Source organism: Myodes glareolus, chromosome 7 (genome assembly GCF_982192425.1).
Source record: "Myodes glareolus chromosome 7, mMyoGla1.1, whole genome shotgun sequence".
Classification (NCBI taxonomy): Eukaryota; Metazoa; Chordata; class Mammalia; order Rodentia; family Cricetidae; genus Myodes; species Myodes glareolus.
Window position 1 is genome coordinate 38,672,163 of NC_142032.1, and position 18,246 is coordinate 38,690,408.

Genomic DNA, 18,246 nt, shown 5'->3' on the forward strand with positions numbered 1-18,246 from the left:
TGGTTACTGAATAAAGCTTTTCTGTTCAATGGCTTAGCAGAGTAAAGCCAGGTGGGAACTCCAAAGAGAGACAGAGAGAGAGAGTAGGTGGAGACAAGGAGACACCGTGTAGTTGCCGAAGGAGATGGTCACCAGAATCTTACCTGGTAAGCCAGAGCCTCATGGTGATACACATTATAACAGAAATGGGATGTTTTAAGATATAAGAACTAGTTAATAAGAAGCCTGAGCTAATAGGCCAAACAGTGTTGCAATTAATATAATTTCTATGTGTTTATTCAGGCTGGGCAACTGGGAAACAAATATCAATCTCCTCCTACTTCAGGGCAGGGGCTCAAGCTGGGAACTGAAGCAGAGACCGGTGGAGGAATGCTGCTTGCTAGCTTGTTCAGCTATCTTTCCTCTACGGCTCAGACCAATGTGCAGGGATGAGACTTCCCACAGCAAGATCCTCCCCCATGTCAGTTTTTGACTGTTTTTGATTAAATACTCCTTACTGTAATTTTTAAAATATTGTGTACACCAAATCAACATACCTGCAAGTTGGAAACAAAGAACTTCTGATATGTAAGGAAGACAACTTCTTATTTTATAGTCAAATGCCCCTCCCTCTAATACAATCCTAGGGTCCTGCCTGTCTCAACAAGAACAACCTAATAATAGAGAAGCATGTGACCATAAATGACTCCATTCTAACGTGACTCCATTTACTAAGAATTCATGGGAGTATAAAAAAAAAACAGAGCCTCTTGTTTTATGTCATAAGAGCAAAACAGTACTTCACAAGGGAGTACTGCCGGGAAGAGAGGGCTTCCTCTCAGGAGGAAGACACAAAGCGAATGCTTGATGTGGGAATTGCTTATTGTTCCTACTATTCTTACGGCTTTCTAACCAAGAGAAGAGAAATTCTTATTAACCAAGCACTATATCCTAAAAGCAAACAAATAAATTAAGGTTAACCATGCACTATAGCCTAAAAACAAATGAATAAATTACAGTATACCTGTTCTGAGCTTATAAATAGAAAAAAACATTCTGTCCAAGCCACACTGCATAGCTCTTCTCTATCACAACCTAAATAAATGTATAGAAAATTGCTACTAGTGCCAAAACTCCCCCTTATAGAAAGCATACCATAGGACAGGCATAGCTCTAGGTTCATAAATTGTATTGTTATTTCCTTATAATTACAGTGAGCAACTATGTTAGGCACACAATAAGCACTCTACATACATGATCTCCTTTCATAGTCAGCAGTCCTATGAGGAAAGCACAGTTATCTGTCCCACTCCACCTCCAGTCCACTCCTCCTCTATTTCTGTTTAGGAAAGGGCGGGTCTCCTATGAGTATCAATAAAGTATAGCATATCAAGTTGCAGTAAGACTAAGCACCTCTCCACGTATTAAGCCTGGGGAAGGCAACCCAACCGTTAAAAGCTAGGCTCATAAACCGAAAATAATAAAACTTTCTAAAGCATATAAGATGTACATAGGTTACATACAAACAGTAGTCCATTTTATATGAAGGACTTGAGTATTCACAGAATTTAATATACCCAGGGGTTCCTGGATCTAATCTCGTCCAAATAGCAAAGGATGTCAGGGTTCTCATTCTAGAGCCCAGGAAACTGAGGCTCAGACAAATTCAGAGATCTGCTTAAGTCCCAGCACCTCACTAAGGAAGTGGGATTCCAAGTCAGCTCTCTTCAAGAGCGAATCAAAGCTCTTCCCAGTCTCCATATTGTTTCAGCTTCTGCCCTTAGTGGAGCTTAGTGGCTCTGGGTCTGCCGGGTGCTGTTGTTACCAGGGTATAGCAACAACAGCATCACAGGTTCGGACTCCCAAACCCTAGCCCTGCCTATAAGCTCCCTTAGTATCACTCAGTCACACAGTATGCATTGGATATAAGTCGTGGTATAAGGTCTCTCCATGCTCTTTACATAAAGGACAGTACCGTCTTAATGTCCTCAAAGAAGGCTTGGAAAGGGATCACACTTGATATAGTGGTGCAGTCATCTGTGAAAAATCAAACACTCCAAACATGACACATCTTTCCTGTGTGGATAATTTACCTCAGTCAAAAGTAAAGGGAAAATTTATACTGCTTCTCCTCTGGCATTCGCAGTGTGCAATAAACTCTTGCGTCCATCTCGCAGCTGTGACATTTATGTACCCACAACCACCTTCCTCCTCACCCCTTCCAATGGATTATATTGAGGTGAGTCCCGAAACGACACAGCTTCATCTGCAGCTTACCAGCCTGTCTTCCCCCGTGTTCTGTTTGTCTGATTTCCAGGCCACTATATGTACGTGGACTCCGTTTACGTCAAGCACTTCCAGGAGGTGGCCCAGCTCATCTCTCCGATGACCACAGCCCCCATGTCTGGCTGCCTCTCATTCTATTACCAGCTTCAGCAAGGCAACGACAATGTCTTCACTCTTTACACCCGGGATATGGCTGGCCTGTATGAGGAGATCTGGAGAGTGGACAGTTCAGGCAGTGCCACCTGGAACCTTGCAGAGGTGGAGTTCAGTGCTCCTTACCCCATGGAGGTAGGTGAGCCCTGGCCTGCTGGCACACTGAGATGCTACACACACAGGCATGGAGGTCACGCCACCGTACTTCCTTACTTACCTCAATCATGCTTTTGAAGACAGGAATACATTGACTTTATTTTTTTATTTTTAATTCATCAAAAAAACAAATTAAACCAATTTATGTAGTGAAGAGTGATGTTTTGATTCTATATGACTCAAAAGGGTGGCAATCAAGTCCTGATAGCTAGCATATCTACCACCTCAAACATTTATTATTTGTTAGTAGTGGCAACATTGAAAATCTCTCTTCTAGGTATTTTGAAAGGTACAAGGTGTCATTATTAACTATAGTTGACCTACTGTCCAATAAGGACCAAACTATACCCTTTTAATCTAATTGTAATTTTGTACCCGAAGACCACATCGCCCTCTCCCTCCCACTCCTGATACACCTGCCTCTATTGTAGTCGTTTAGGAGGGGCGAGCTCAGCAGTTAGGAGCACTGGAAGCCAGACGAGGGTCGCTGATCCCTTGGAACTGGGGCTGCTGGCACTTTTGTTGGAGCGCCTGGCTTATTATGTGGGTGTTGGGATTCGAACTCCTGACCTCCTGAGTGGGCAGCAAGCACTCAGCTCCTGAAGGAAGCATCTCTCCAGCCCTTCAATTGTTTCCTTCCCTCTCTTGTCCCTTCATAATCTCTTTGCTTCTCTCCCCCGTAACCCCTTTCTTTCTCTCTCATTGTCTTCATTTTCCATCAGGAGTAGTTTCCTAAGGACAAGCGTGGAAGGCAGTCTACCAGTTGAATTCCCTGATGCACGTTCCCTCTGATCTGGTGCTATAAGCATTGACAGTTCTAAGCGAGAGGTCAGGGCCTGAGTATGACTCCTTCCTGAACCTCCACCCCAGAGTTCCCCGTCATCTGAGGTCCTTTGCCTTTACCCTGATAGCAATCTGGGTAGATGAAAAGAGAGTCTTCGGGTGCTGGGTTTGGCCAGCGCTAGTTTGTCTCCCTTCGTGCAGCAGCGATACTCACAGAAGGCAGCCGGAGCAGCAACAAAGGCAGCAGGAAGCGCCCTATCACGTTACAATTCTTGTGCGTCCCTCTAGAATCCAGACCATGGGCCCTACAAATGCTACCCTTGCCTGTCTGCCTAGAAAGTCACGTTCCTCAGTCTTTCATACCAGCCAAGGCTGTAGCTGAGACCCAACATCTGAGGTCCCGTGGCCTCTAAGACTTGACTCTTTCAGTGACCAAATCCTGCACATCCTCTGCTGTGGGCCCCCTGTGGCTTTTTATCCCCCTCTTCAGTCTCTGCCTTCGACCTTCTCTTGCCCTCTCTCTATTTTTACAGCCCTTTCCTTGCTGCCGGCCACTCGGAGCTGCTTAGGTGCCCCTTCTCCAGCTGTCGCCAGCCAGCTGCCTTAGCACATTACAGCCCTGCCTCCATGGTGCTCAGCAGTCACGGCTACACCTGCCGCCGCCACCGCTCTGCCGTCTGCTGCTTCTTTCTTCACGTTTCTCAGTAAAAGAAAAAGATGACTGGAGAGAAGCTTTTTACGGGGTCTGGAACAGCAAGGGAGATCTCACAGCATAAAGTCTCCAGACCCATTCCCTAAGCGAGCCTGAGCAGCTTGCTTACAGCTAGGGAACCAATTGCCTTGTCTCCTGGCACCAACCACAGCCATCGAGACTTCTATTCAAATCAATCACAGTCTTGCCTCTTTAGCATCAGTCACAGAAGCCCCTCTGTAGGGCCACCAAGAGACGTGAACCTAGGTAGAAGGGGTTGTAAGGTCATCTAGAGTTCACTGAGACTTGTGATAGCAAAAGGTCTGGTACAAACTGTCCAACAGCCCTGGAGGAAGCTGTGCCTTCAAAAGCCAGGGCAATCTTCTGTGATCACTGCGCAGTTTTCTCCAGGCGGTCACGCCTGCTGGTGCTGGCACAAGAGTATCAACTGATAGTCCTTTGATTCAAAGAATCCAATGAGCCAGAGAAAAGTTCCACAGCTGCTAATTGGAGAGTTGGATTCCCACGTCCAGCCTCTGTTGAACTACAAGAAAATGCACATCAGAATGCATACTTACGCTATAAACCTGAAGAATGTTTCTGAAAACTAGCAATGATTCTTTAGCAATGTTTTAATGGTGCTCACCACCTGCGCAGTGGTCCAAGGGGAGATGGGTCTCCCTCATCTGTTTCATTAGGATCAGTTTTAAAGGTTTCCCTTAATTAAGGGAACCATGTTTCTAGAGAAAAAATATTTACTTTCGTCTTTGCAACAAAAACAATCTTAAAAAAATCAGAAGTAAACTTATCATTAGAGCCTTAATTTGAAACAAATCTTGTTCGTATGTTGCTACTTTTTACAATTCTATACATGATAAATATCTAAATCAAAAGAATTAGAAAATTCAAAGAAACAAAAATAAGTTAAACAACTTCCCAACAACAAAGACAGCTGACCTTGTAGTGCTTATTGCTACAGATCTTTCTTTAAGCACATATCTGATGTGTGTCTTTCAGAACTTCCAAGTACTGGTAGTGTTTCCTGCCCTCTAAAGTACACACATACAATCACACTCATAGTCAGAGGACAAAGAAGAAAACTGAACTGTCCAAGAGGTCTGACGTCTTCTTTTCTAGGCCACACAGCTGGTTGATGCCAGCGAGCTTAGGAGACTTCCTAGACTAATGAACAACCGAAGAGGAAGTACTTTGGTCTGTCTTAGGCCTCCACCAGGCCACAAGAATCTGGGGGTGCAGGATCTGGGGGTGCAGCATCATGGCTGAGCATTTGCAGCTAGCTATAAGTAGCATGTTTGTTGCCAAAGTTATTAATACCCCCCAGCTTTTCCCCTTGTACTTTCTGAGGCATCTTCTCCAGTTCCTTTTAAAGAACAGAAGTGGCCTGCTTCCCTGGCTGCTTTTCAGTGGCGCCATCTGCTAGCCTGCTGTGGAACTGGAGAAGGCTGAGCTGGCTCTCCCTTGCCAATGTGCTCTGTCTGCTGCTGGTGTGCCTTGCCTTGCTCTACTGTCTCCTTCCTATCCCTCTCAGATCCCTCCCTCCGAACAGCACCAGAGAGAGCACAGTGCCTTTGGAGAATGTGTGCGATTTCCTGTCACCAAGGCTGATCAGGCTTTGATTTTTGCTCTTCCAGCCCAGTGGAAATTTTTCTGTGAGTTTGGGTTACAGAAGGAAAAGAAATGCTGCCCCAGAACATTTTCCTCTATTAAAGTCAAATGAGTCACACATTAATGCACAGTCAGGCAGGCATGTGTGTATGCACGTGCGTGCGCATGTGTGTATGTGTGCACACGCGCGCGCGCACACACACACTGATAGTGTTTTCTTTACCAACTTTTTTTTGTTCAACATAAACTCTCCAGGCAACATTTACATGAGTGAAGTATTACTGGATTTTTATTTTTTTAAATCGGCACTTGAAAAGTCAGAATGCTGGGCACTGCTAACCCTTCACATGAATCTTTAGATCCACATGTGTGCGATCTTGTTCCACTACTCTAGGTCTGTCGTTTGTGTTGCTTGCTCTTACTAATTGCCAAGAAAAAGAATCAGCACTAGAGAAATCCGTGAACTCAATGCCACCACATGCATCTTAAGTGCATTTCAAGAGGAAAATAAACATAGGGGACTTTTCTGAACAGAGAACGCCGGCATATGAGCTGGTATTGGCAGACCTTTGTCAGAAAGAGCTTCTTAATCTCTCTGCTCAGGATGAGCAATCTCTTCCCTCCTCCATCTGCCACCCAGTGTCAGTGTGTGGTGGGGACAGGGTGGGAGTGAGGATGGGGTGGGGGCAGGGGACATGAACACATCACAATTTTCCCTTTTATAAAGACTGTAAGGACAGCAATCATTTGGAAAAGAGACCTATCCTTCTGCAGTTGACCTCATCTTAATTACATTTGTTAAGAAAACAAAACAAAACAAAAACAAACCTCAGTCTCCAATAGGGTAACACACTGAAATCCTAGGGATTAGGAGCGACTTAGCAGCTGCCTCCTTTAGATAGAGTTGCCTTCTCCACTCTTGAGAGTCTGCATCACAGCAGGCCAACCTCATGTCTTTACACCTTCCTGGCCCTCCCTGGCGTGCATTTAAGCTTCAAGCCAGGAGCCACAATGTGACTTAATCATCAACTCACACAGCAGAGACTGCACACCTGGACTGTTTTCCTACCGTGACTTGGGGCTGTGCTGATCATACCTGATGTCTTATGGCCACACGCAGAAAGTTCAGTCAGTAGGTGGGAGATAAGGAGCTAAAAGTGAAGGGACTGATTTCATTGACCTATGGTCATTGTGAATCCATTGGAACATGGCTGGAAAGGCCTCGGTACAGTGCTCTGACCACTGTGTCTTTGCCCGGGCTTTCATTTGGAGCACCATACGGGGCAAGGGCACAGCAAGTTAATTTCCCGTAGGTAACAGAAGACCCTAATCTACTTTCCTCACTGACTTCTTCTTACAGATGAAGCCCATGGTGCTCATGAATTCTGGAATTCTGTCAGAAATATCTTGGGCATGCCAGATGATAGTTGAGGAGTGGGGCGTGCAGCTACTGGTGAAGACAAATGCCAGATGTCTTGGTCCATTATGGAAGCCACAACCAAATGCCATAGCCTCAATGACTTATAAACATCACTGTAGTTGGTTTTTGTTTTGTTTTGTTTTGTTTTTTGTTTTTTACTCTTTTGGCTCTTTGCTTGCTTTGGGGTGGGGGTCCACCACCCAGCTCCCAAATAAATACATGGAATCTTATTATTTGAAAGGCCTGGCCTAAGCTTGGCTTCTTTCTAGCCAGTTTTTCTTAACTTAAACTATCCCTTCTAATTTTTGCCTCTGGGCTTTTGCCTTTCTATTTATCTTTCTTTACTTCTTACTCTGTGGCTTACTGTGTACCTGGGTGGCTGCCCCTGGAGTGCCCCCTCCTTCTCTTCTTTCTTCCGACCCCATCTTCTCTTCTCAGATTTCTCCTATTTATTTTCTCTGCTTGCCAGCCCTGCCTATCCTTCTCCTGCCTAGTTATTGGCCATTCAGCTCCTTATTAGACCAATTAGGTGTTTAGACAGACAAAGTAACACAGCTTCACAGAGTTAAACAAATGCAACATAAAAGAACGCAACACATCTTTGCATCATTAAACAAATGCTCCACAGCCTAAACAAATGTAACATATCTTCAACTAATATTCCATAACATATCAGAAATTTATCTCTCAAAGAAACTCTCTCTAGAAACTGAGAAACCCAAGCTGAACGTGCTCACAAATTTATGTGGCAAGGGTACTTTTTCCAGTGCATAGATGGCATCTTCCACTGTGTCTCCACATGGAAGAAAGCTCCTTGGGACTCATCACTAAGTTCAAGAACAGAGGCTCTGCCTTCATGAGCTAATCACCTCTCAAATGACCCACTTCCTGATACCGCCACATTGAGGATGAGTCCTCAATAGATATAACATTTCAGCAAGCGAATCTCCTCAAAACGCAGCAGCAATTTCATTCTCCCTGAAAGAGGCTGTGGGTCAAGTAGGTTGATAACCGGGTACATATTGGAAAGTGACTACAAGAGTCCTTGTAACTTGGCCTCAACTGGTTTGGTTGATGTGTCGTTTTCAGTCAGGTAAGAGCAAGAACGTATGTAAATATATGCAAACCTGTCATTTTCCTTCCCAGGTTATTTTTGAAGTTGCCTTCAATGGTCCCAAAGGAGGCTACGTTGCTCTGGATGATATTTCTTTCTCTCCCGTTCATTGCCAAAATCAGACAGGTAAGTCCTGCTTCTTCTTCCTCATTTGGGATGTGCCTGCCTCACCAGATGTCCAGAGTTGGCACTTGTTTTGAGTTTTTAATTTCTTCCCCTATTTTCCTACTTTATCTTTAAAAGGTCAGCAGTTGAATAATCTTTTTTTCTGGGGCATTACCCTCTTTCATCCCTCATATGGTGGGTTTAGTTTCTTTGATAATACACACAAGTTTTCCTGAGGCATTTTTGTCTTTTCTCTCTCTATTAGGAAAGAAAAGGTTAAATATTAATTTACCCAAATTAATTTATCTCTTTAAAGGATATCTTGACTCCATACAATGAATAGATGAATAAATTTAGAGAAAAACAAAACTAAAAACTCATAACCTACTTAATGGAATTATAGAAACTCTAATTTTTAAGCCTTCACGATTCATAATGTCCTTATTCTTACAGATATTAGTATTCAGCAGACATTTCTAAGATGGTCTTGGCTAAACGGGATGTGCTCTTAACTCCTTTCTTTTTTCAGAGCGAACCCTCACATAATTTTATCCAGGCCCAAATTATACTTCTATAAAGTTCGGTGTCTGAAAAGAGAGGGGATTCTCTACTTTCTCGGAAAATGGATAAGCAAAGTATTTTATAATAAGGGTGCCAGTAGTTAAACCATGGCACAGGTAGATGCAACTGACCTCACTGTCCAGCTGATTCGTTTCCTTGCAACAGCCAGGGTGAAGCCGTTTCCATCCACCCCACTAACCAGCACTCTTTCTGCATCTGAGCAGGGGAAAGGAGCTCGTGAAGCTGACCTTTGTGGCCTGACTTTCTCTTAAGACAGAACTGGTTTCTGATGCGCTTCCAGCGATATCCTATCAAGCAGACTAAGCAAATGTTTCCCACTTGAGCTAAACTGTTATCCCCAACTTAGAGAGAAACCTAATTTGCTAACGAGAAGCTAAGGGTTTTTTTGTGATGGTGGTTTGAGTGAAAACAGTTCCCATAGGCTCTTATAGAGTGGCAGGGAGTGGAGGTGTGGCCTTGGAGTAGGTGTGGTCTTGTTAGAGAAAGTGTGTTACTGGGGCTGATCTTTGAGATTTCAAATGCTCAAGTCAGGCCCAGTCTCTCTCTCTCTCTCTCTCTCTCTCTCTCTCTCTCTCTCTCTCTCTCTTCCTGCTGTCAGTAGAATTCTAATCTACTTCCCCAGCAATCAAGTCTGCCTGAAGGCCACCATGCTTTCTGCCATGACAACAATGGACTAAATCTCTGAACTGTAGGCCAGGCCCAATGAAACGTTTTACTCTATAAGAACAACAATGGTCATGTTGTCTCTTCACAGCAATAAAAACCCTGAGACGTTGTTGTTGTTGTTGTCATATTACTGATCTAATTTTTTTAGAAGGGAGTTAGATGAAGCTGTCTCAATCCATAGCCTCAGGCATGGGAGGCAAGCACTCTACACCCTGAGCTACCCGCCTAACTATGCGTTTACATATTTTCAATAATTTAGCCCAAAGCTTAAAAAGTTCGACAGAACACAAAAAAAACCAAAAACTGTTTTACATCTTAGAAATGTTATTGCTGCATGATACCACCGGTTAATGTCTCCATTGTGATAACAGTAATTTCCCAATCTCCTTGCCATGATTTTTTAAGGTTTTTTTCTGTTACTGTGGGCTTACATGACCCTTTATATCCCTAAGCTAGGCACGTGGGAGGAGGAGTACTGCACTTGGTAGAGGGGAGGATGAAGAAGTGGCCAGGAAGTACCAAAGCCAACTTTTGCAGATGCTCCCAAAAGAGATGCAGGATGTGCGTAGGCACAACCTCCCTACAACACCGGTTTGACTAGAAACAGGAAAAAATGGTTCCACCGAAACAAGGGTACTTAAGAGGGCCAGTGTCTCCTCCGCGCGTAATGTGCTCCCACAAGCCCCCGTTCCCTGCAGGAACCCACCTACGCCTTCTCATTCTGTAGGTCAGCCAAGGCGCCATGTTGGTCTTTAGAACTCTTCATCGTGCATGCCAGGCTTGCTTTTAAAAAATCACTTAATTGCATCATTTTAGTGTTATGCACAAGAACCAGGAAATGGATTCTCATCCCTTTACTCACCTTTATAAGCTGTGTGATCTTGTCACGGTAATTTTTAAGAAAGGTTTATGTATTCTTAGGTGTTTTGCCTGCCTGTACGTGCGTGCATGCAATGCCCACTGTGGCCAGAAGAGGGCATCAGAACTGTTAGTTCCAGATGATTGTGAGCCACTGTGGAGGTGCAGGGATGACAAGATTGTATCACAAAGCCAAAAAGTGAGGACTCTCCTGGGAGTCTACACTATGGCCTTTTGGTCTGTACATCTTAGAACACCCAGCAAGCCTTTCTGTCTACTTCTAGAAGACCTAACTTAATGCCCAACTCCAAAATGTTATAGCATACGCAGGTCCAGGCTTCTCACCATTACCCAGGCCAGAGACTGCAGGATTCCTGACACCTCATAGAAACTTCTCAGAAGGCCACGTGAGCCAACAGCGATCTTTCACCAACACCAGGACGCGGCCCAGAGCTCTTGTTTAGTTTGAGAACAACTCCAATTGCTGCCTAAACTATAAATGAAGCTGCTGACATTTTCTTGTCTCAGTTTCTTAAAGTGTATTTGCTACTTATCCACACGTGTCGTCATGGTTCTGTCTAGGACCAGGTCCTAGGCACACTCTCTCTCCCCCTAGTCAGCAGCGAACTGTCTCTGCTGTCTTTAAGCCGCTTTCATTGGAAAGAAAACGATGCTCCAAGGCTAGCTTCCTTCACCGCCGTCTGCGTCCGGTCCTTGTCTCTTACTGCAGGGGCTGAGGAGTCTTAGATTACAGCGCCGGTGCTTAGGTTGTCTCCAGGACCTCGGTGCAGCAGAGGAAACAGGGACACACACTCCAACTGCTCTTCCCAGGCTGCTGTACACACCAGCTAATTAGGTTGTCTAAAACACCTCCATTTCTAAGACGTTCAAACGTCAGGAGGCAAGTAATTAACTAATACTTGTATAGTGATGCATTCTGATAACTTAAGGAGTTTGCTTTCTTTTCTTTTTCCTATCAACTGATGCTCAGTGGCTCATGTCTGCCTCCAGTTCTTACCTAGGTATTCAGCGTGTCATTAACAGGCTCCAACAGCTCAATTTATGATCTGCACTTGACCCAAACTTCTGAAACAAGGAGTGAACAAGGGCTTTACCTCCACCTCAAATGCTGGGCAGTGCGCTGGGTGGATGGGGTCCCTACCTTTAGCTTTTAGTTACAGTCTCAACATGCTGCATAAAGAAAGACTTGATCTATGATTTCCAATTCTGAAATTTTCTCTTTATCAGACTATTGACAAAACACTTCTAAGACGAAGGATTTATCGAGGGAAGAAAATAGCATGACCAGAAAACTCTGTGTTGCCATGGAGAAAAGTGATCCTTGCTTAACGTTGTGCTTTACTTGTGTGTTTTGAGGTTCAGCCAAGTGATGGGAAGTCAGCGCAACCACACATACACCCTCCTGTCCATACATATTACAGTCGCCCAGACTCCATAGTTTACCCTAAGGGTCACGGTTGGTATGACACGTTCCATGGGTGTGGACAAATTTGCAATGACATGTGCCCCCCATTACAGGGTAATCCAGGCTCTTTCTCTCCTTCCTCCCACAACCGCCGATCTTTTCCCTGTCTCCCTAATTTTGCCTTTTCCAGAATGCCTTGCAGCTCTAGAGTCGTACAGGATGCAGCCCCTTCAGACTGGCTTCCTTAGCTTAGAGTGACATTTATGTTTCCTCCAGGTCTCTTCATGGCTCCACAGACAATACCTTTTTGTAATATTCCATTGTCTAATGTACCACAGCCCAGGTACCCAACTGAAGACCGTCACGGCTGAGTCCACATTCTGGCAGCTGCAAATAAATATGCTGTAAATTTGGAATTTCAGCACTACCTCTACCCCCTCCTGTAGGCCTAACCAAGGAGCTCAGGTTCTCTTGCAGCCACCCACGGGTGCTGCTCCGACGTTCATCCCTGATGAGTAATTTTACTGACCTGATGATCCAGGCGCCAAGCATTTAGGAGTGCCTCACCAGTTCCAGAGCAAAATGGCTGGCTTTACATTTTGAATTTTCATGTGTTTTTTATTACCAAGTAGGGGGAAGTTGGCTGAAAATTGAGATGGTGGGGTTTCCTCTGGTCTCCACTATCCATGGAGAATGCTGAAGGAATGTTGAAAGATCCTAATGTGTGTGTGTGTGTGTGTGTGTGTGTGTGTGTGTGTGTGACATTATATTCATTTTTGCAGGCATTGTCTCCTGAGCTTAAAGATACACGTTAGTTCTGGCAGAAACAGGCAGAGCAGCATGTGGGTGAATCACCAGGCCCAGAGCACTGCAGCTCTCATTTCCTTTTCCACTCTCGGGCTCAGGCAGGTGGTCTGAAATGCCCATAGTCCAGATATAAGGGGACCGTTTCTTCTCCTTTTCCTGTAAATCACAGTTGGTCATTAACAAAAAGGAGAGAGAGAGAAAGAAAAAGAGATAAGAAGAGAAAGAATGTAACTCCTTTCGTAGCATTTCAAACTCAGATAAAATTTACAGGAATTCGGGAATACGGTGAGACGCTCCCATAGACTCTTCTCTCTGCAAACAAGTAGCATTAGGCACAATATTTACCTTATCATGCCTTGAAGAACACTGTACTTCTTTATCCACTGAGCTGTTTTAATATGTATCTGCAGTGTAGCTATAGAATAATGTGGAGATTAAAGAAACTTAATACTGATACAGTGTTATCAATGAGTTCCCAAAGCATGTAACTGTTCCAACTGTGTTTTTTATAGTTATATGCTTTTCTGGGTCAAAACTGAATCTTGGGTTCCTTGCAGCATTTGGTTGAATGGTCCTTTTGACCATTTCCTCTGGGTGAGTTCTTCCATCCACATCTGCTTTCTCGGATTGAAAATCAGCTGGGAACATGGTCTTGTCCTTAACAGCCCTGTGTCGCCAGTCGACTGTTCCAGAATGAAAGTTCCTCTACAGATGGTTTCCAGCTGTACAAAAACACACCCTCTATCTTTCTGGCCCTAAAATGTCCCAGCAGTGTATCTCACCATTCAGACTAGGCTTGTACTGAGCATCCCAGACTGCCATGGTCACAGTCCCTCTGACCCCAGAGAGCAAGCTAAGCCGTAAGGCTTCCAAGTGTCATGTGAATAGGAACAACTATCATTCCCAAAGGAGTGGGATTCCTCCATATTCCACTCCATCCCAGCAGTCTGGGCCAAAGGGATACTTTGGAACAATGACGAACGATAGTAGAACTCACCAAAGTCAAAACACAGGAGCCGCTGGTCGGCCTCGTGTAACTTCTGAACTTGTGGTTTCGGCTGCGGGCTGCTTTCCCTCTGGTGGAGCAGCTCCTACCGCTAATGCCAATCAACCACTCTGATGCAGAGACAAATCAACAAAGAGGAATTACCTCTGGAAAAGACTATTTCTAAAACACATCTTCGAACTTGCGTGTCTCTTAAAAGCCTCTCCTTTCTTTTGAATTTTGCAGGAGACGGTTTGGAAGGTTTGAGGGAATGTTCGCAGCCTCTACCTTCTCAAAGGAAATTCCTTTTGAAGCCTCGCACTTTGTTATTTTTGTAGACAGTATGATCAGAGCTCCTTCTTGCTCTCCTTTTAGAAAGGAAAAGAACAATTTCCCTGTCGTGTCGAAACACTGTTTTGATGATAACCTGTCAGCCTGACATGTGTATAAAAATATTTTGCTGTGTCTCCGCCTCGGTCTCCCTGGCACAACGGTAGCTGTACCCAGCAACCATCTGATGGAGTCCTCCAAGAGTCCCGCGCTGACTCTAGCTTTGCTTCTCATTTGCCCAGGGCTTCCCTTCAGTGCTGTGGAAACCAGCTGTGATTTTGAGACAGACCTCTGCAACTTCTATCAAGACAAGGACGGCCCAGGTTGGACCAGAGTGAGGGTGAAACCGAACATGTACCGGGCGGGGGACCACACGACAGGAGCAGGTGAGTCACAGGTCTGTCAGGCCGCACAGCCTGGGTTCCACACACCACTTGCTCTTCTCATTTTGTTTCTGCAAAGACGATGGGGAAAAAAAAGAGGAAAAGAATGAAGATGAAGACTGTTTATCTATCACTTCCTTTGTTCATTGAAAGGGTTCTCAGCCAGGAGAGTGAGGTTCTTATCGGTATTTTATCCTCGCTGGGTTAATTTGCCAAAGTTTAGAAAAGACTTTGTAGGGCCTTCTTTTCCACCACAGATTAGACCATCTGGCACTTGGTGGTAACTGGATGTTTTTAAGTTGTCATTCAAGATGCTATGCTACCCAAAGTCTTCGCCAGTCCATTGATTAGACAAATATTTGGAGACTGCTTTGCTCTTCATTTCCGATAAAATACTTTAAAACAAACAAGCAAACAAAAGCTCACTGGATTCATCTGCATGAAATCTACAAAGGGATTCGTAGCGACAGAAGGCAGATTAGTGGTTGCAGGAGCTGTGGGGACAGGGATGGAGACCAGCTATGGATGACCATGGAGTTTCCTTCGGGGACAATGAAAATGCCAGAGAACCAGAGAATGGTGCTGGTTGCTCTTGCTTTGAAAGTTAACAACATGAAAGCATAGTGAATCACCAAAGGGATAACACTATTAACATGGTTGAGATGGGAAATTGTATATTATACATTCTGCCACAATAATAAGTATCACGGTGAAAAACCTTTGAGTGGACATTTCATAGATATATCTGTCCCAGAAGCCAAGGTCTGAGTGCTGCTTGAGTATTGAAAGTACTTTAATGACATCCTCAGGAATCCCACTCACGGGGGGCACAGGGCAGGCAGGGGGCTAAACAGTTTTGTTTTGTTTATTTATCTATGTCCTGGGTACCGTGAAGAATTTGCCACGAAGCTGAGGGAGCTAAATTTCTAGATGTGTTCATTTACAAGGTGACCTTGGAAAGGGCCTTGCAATTTTATGCCTATAATTTTACATTGTTTTCTTACAGATGGTCTAATCTGTAGTGAAAATGAAGGCCCTACAAAGCCTTTTCTAAACTTTGGCAAATTAACCCAGCGAGGATAAAATACCGATATGAACCTCACTCTCCTGGCTGAGAACCCTTTCAATGAACAAAGGAAGTGATAGATAAGCATATATGCAGATGAACATAATCCCAAGCGTAGCAGAGGATGAAGATTTGTTCCCTTCTCTCTTAGTTTCTGTAGCCGAGGCTGAGAATTAAACAGATGTGAGTCAGGTTAGTAAGAGGGAAATGTAACGTTCTAATAAATCAGTTTTACATGAACACGGGAACCTTCCTAAGGAAAATGAAGACTGGAAAATACACAGGCCCGGAAGCTTCTGTATCATCTTTAATAAAGAAAGTTGTGGAAAGCAGCGAGACAGTGAGAGGGAGGGATCATAAATTGTGAGAAAGTGACTGGGAAATCTATGGAGAAAACTAATAAAGACAGTGGCTTTGTTGTGGCTTTGTTTGTACAGATCTACTCTGGTATAGCCTCAGTCTCCGTATACTGACTTCCTAAACAGGATGTGCACCTTGCTCCCAGGACGTCTTATGCCCTGATTTAGATAGAAAGCGAGAAAGCAGAGAGCCCTTTCTGCCTCCACTGTCCTCAAATGCCTTCAGCTCAAAGTAACCAATGTACCAGAGTAGCATACTTTAGGTGCTGAGTCCTGACGACCTTCAGTGCTCCGAGCGAGAAGAGAGTAAGGAACTGATTTCGGTTGGAGATTTCAGAGTGGTCTCTTCAAGGGAGGCGGCAGAGGACAAACATCTGTGAGGTCTTTCAGTGTGAAGAGAGCTTGCCACACCAGCTATGTGGTAGAAGGGACAACATGACTGCCGGGGGTGGGGGGTGGGGGCAATGGATGACAGGTTCGCAGACCAGAGCAAGCCCTGGAATGTTAATTCTAGAGGAGATAAGAAGCTGCTGAAAAGATTTGAGCGGAGAAGAGAAAGATGATATTCAGGTTCCAAAAGGGTCTGGCTGTTGGGTGGCCATCTATATCCGTCCACTGCCAGAGGAAAGCACCACAGACTGGGGCTTACACAACAGCTGCTTTTTGTCACAGTCATGAGTCTGGAAGTCTGGGATCCAGGGCCTGGTGAGGCTGTTCTTCCCAGCTTGCAGACGTCAGTCCTCACACCGCGTCCTCACTTGCCCGGCCAGTGTAGGGGAGGGAACAAGACCTCCGACTCTTCTTCCAAGGATGAGATTTTAAAAATAGTTTGGAGAAACTAAATTGTAGAGAAAGCGCTGAAGTAACTCACAGAGAACGGAGCAGAAAAGGGAAAAGCTGTCTGTCTGGCTTCGCATACATGGATCTGTTTTAAGCTGAATCCATGGGCAGTAGGATTGGTGGTAAGGGAACCATTGCTGCTAGAAATTTTCTTACACTATTAGAACAATTGAACACAGCTTCAGTACCTGGGAGGGCACATCTGGGTAGAAACATGGTTTCTCAGGGACGGGTTTAATATATGGTCAAGAGAACAGTGGATTCTGCCCAGACACAGAAATCTCAAACAATGCCAGGCCAACCCGTCTTGCCACCACCTTGCAGGGCACTACAGATATAGCCTGGGAATGAGTTCTTGACTGCCACTGAGTGTGCGTAACCCAGCACCAGACATCGAGAAAGGCAGACAGTCAGCAGTCCCAAGCTCATTCGTTCATTTTTCTGTTATCAAAAAGCATAATTCTTAGTTAATACCACGAATCTGAGTCTGTGTACTATAAGATCTATACTGCCTCATGACATTTACTTGAATTTCCAAGAGATTTCATTTGCAATGGAGGTACAAGGACATTTTATAGATTTTATATTTTTTGTCACTTAAACGGCAAACTTCAAGAGAAAGCATCTTTCTAGTTTAAAGCCCCCGGAAGTAGTCTCTGCTGGTAAACCCCATTGCACTTGACAGTCTGTGCTTCTCACTCTGCCTTGCTGCTGCTTTGTCTCCCTCACAGGGCATTACCTGCTGGCCAACACTAAGTTTACGTTCCAGCCTGGCTACATCGGAAGGCTCTACGGTCCCTCCTTACCAGGGAACATGCAGTACTGTGTGCGCTTTCATTATGCCATCTTCGGGTTTTTGAAAATGAGCGACACCCTCGCGGTTTATATCTTTGAAGAAAACCACGTGGTGCAGGAGAAGATATGGTCTGTGCTCGAGTCCCCGAGGGGTGTTTGGATGCAAGCTGAAATCAGCTTTAAAAAGCCCATGCCCACAAAGGTACAGTAGCACCAACTGCTCTGTGTCCACTTTTAGTTGCTAGATACGTTCGCAATTCCTGTTTAGTTACTGTCCACTGATGGTGTCTTATTCTTCTGTCCAGATTAAGACCTGTGTTAGTACATAAAATACACACGACCTGCCCCCAGGCGGCTACATGTTAAGTCTTTAATTCCTTTGTGTTTTCTGAATTATGTCCCCCTAAGAACACACACTGTCTCCGTCTCCCACTCTCTCTCCATCTCTCCTCTCTCTCTCTCTCTCTCTCTCTCTCTCTCTCTCTCTCTCTCCCTCTCCCCCTCCCCCAAGAACAAAGCACAATGCTGCAATTGAAAAGATGAGATCATTGTGCCTGGGTCTTCACTGTGGCTTTAAGGTTAACACTTAAGGCCTTAAGAGAACACAGGATGAAGACTGGGTGATCACTAGAGCCAGCTGACCCCACTCAGAGACGCACACAGGGAGCCATCAGCAGCTGATTTTGTTAGTAATAAGAACACAAAAACAGCCCTATAAATCAAGGCAAATACAAAAGAAAGGCAGTAAGCTCCCAAGCTTACCAATTCATAAACTCAAGGAAGCTTGACAGATGCAGTAAGTTCTGTGAATTAAGATGGGAAACCAGTGTGGGAAA

At 44.6% G+C, this 18,246-nt stretch overlaps 1 protein-coding gene across 1 annotated transcript in view; it reads left to right on the forward strand.

Annotated features, from left to right (window-relative positions):
* Mamdc2 (MAM domain containing 2) overlaps positions 1–18,246 on the forward strand; it is a 146,641-nt gene that overhangs the window by 84,935 nt on the left and 43,460 nt on the right. The window contains exons 6-9 of the mRNA XM_087908031.1: positions 2,297–2,553; positions 8,241–8,334; positions 14,210–14,353; positions 17,347–17,612. Coding sequence (XP_087764157.1) covers positions 2,297–2,553; positions 8,241–8,334; positions 14,210–14,353; positions 17,347–17,612 — 761 coding nt within the window. The remainder of the gene's footprint in view (positions 1–2,296; positions 2,554–8,240; positions 8,335–14,209; positions 14,354–17,346; positions 17,613–18,246) is intronic.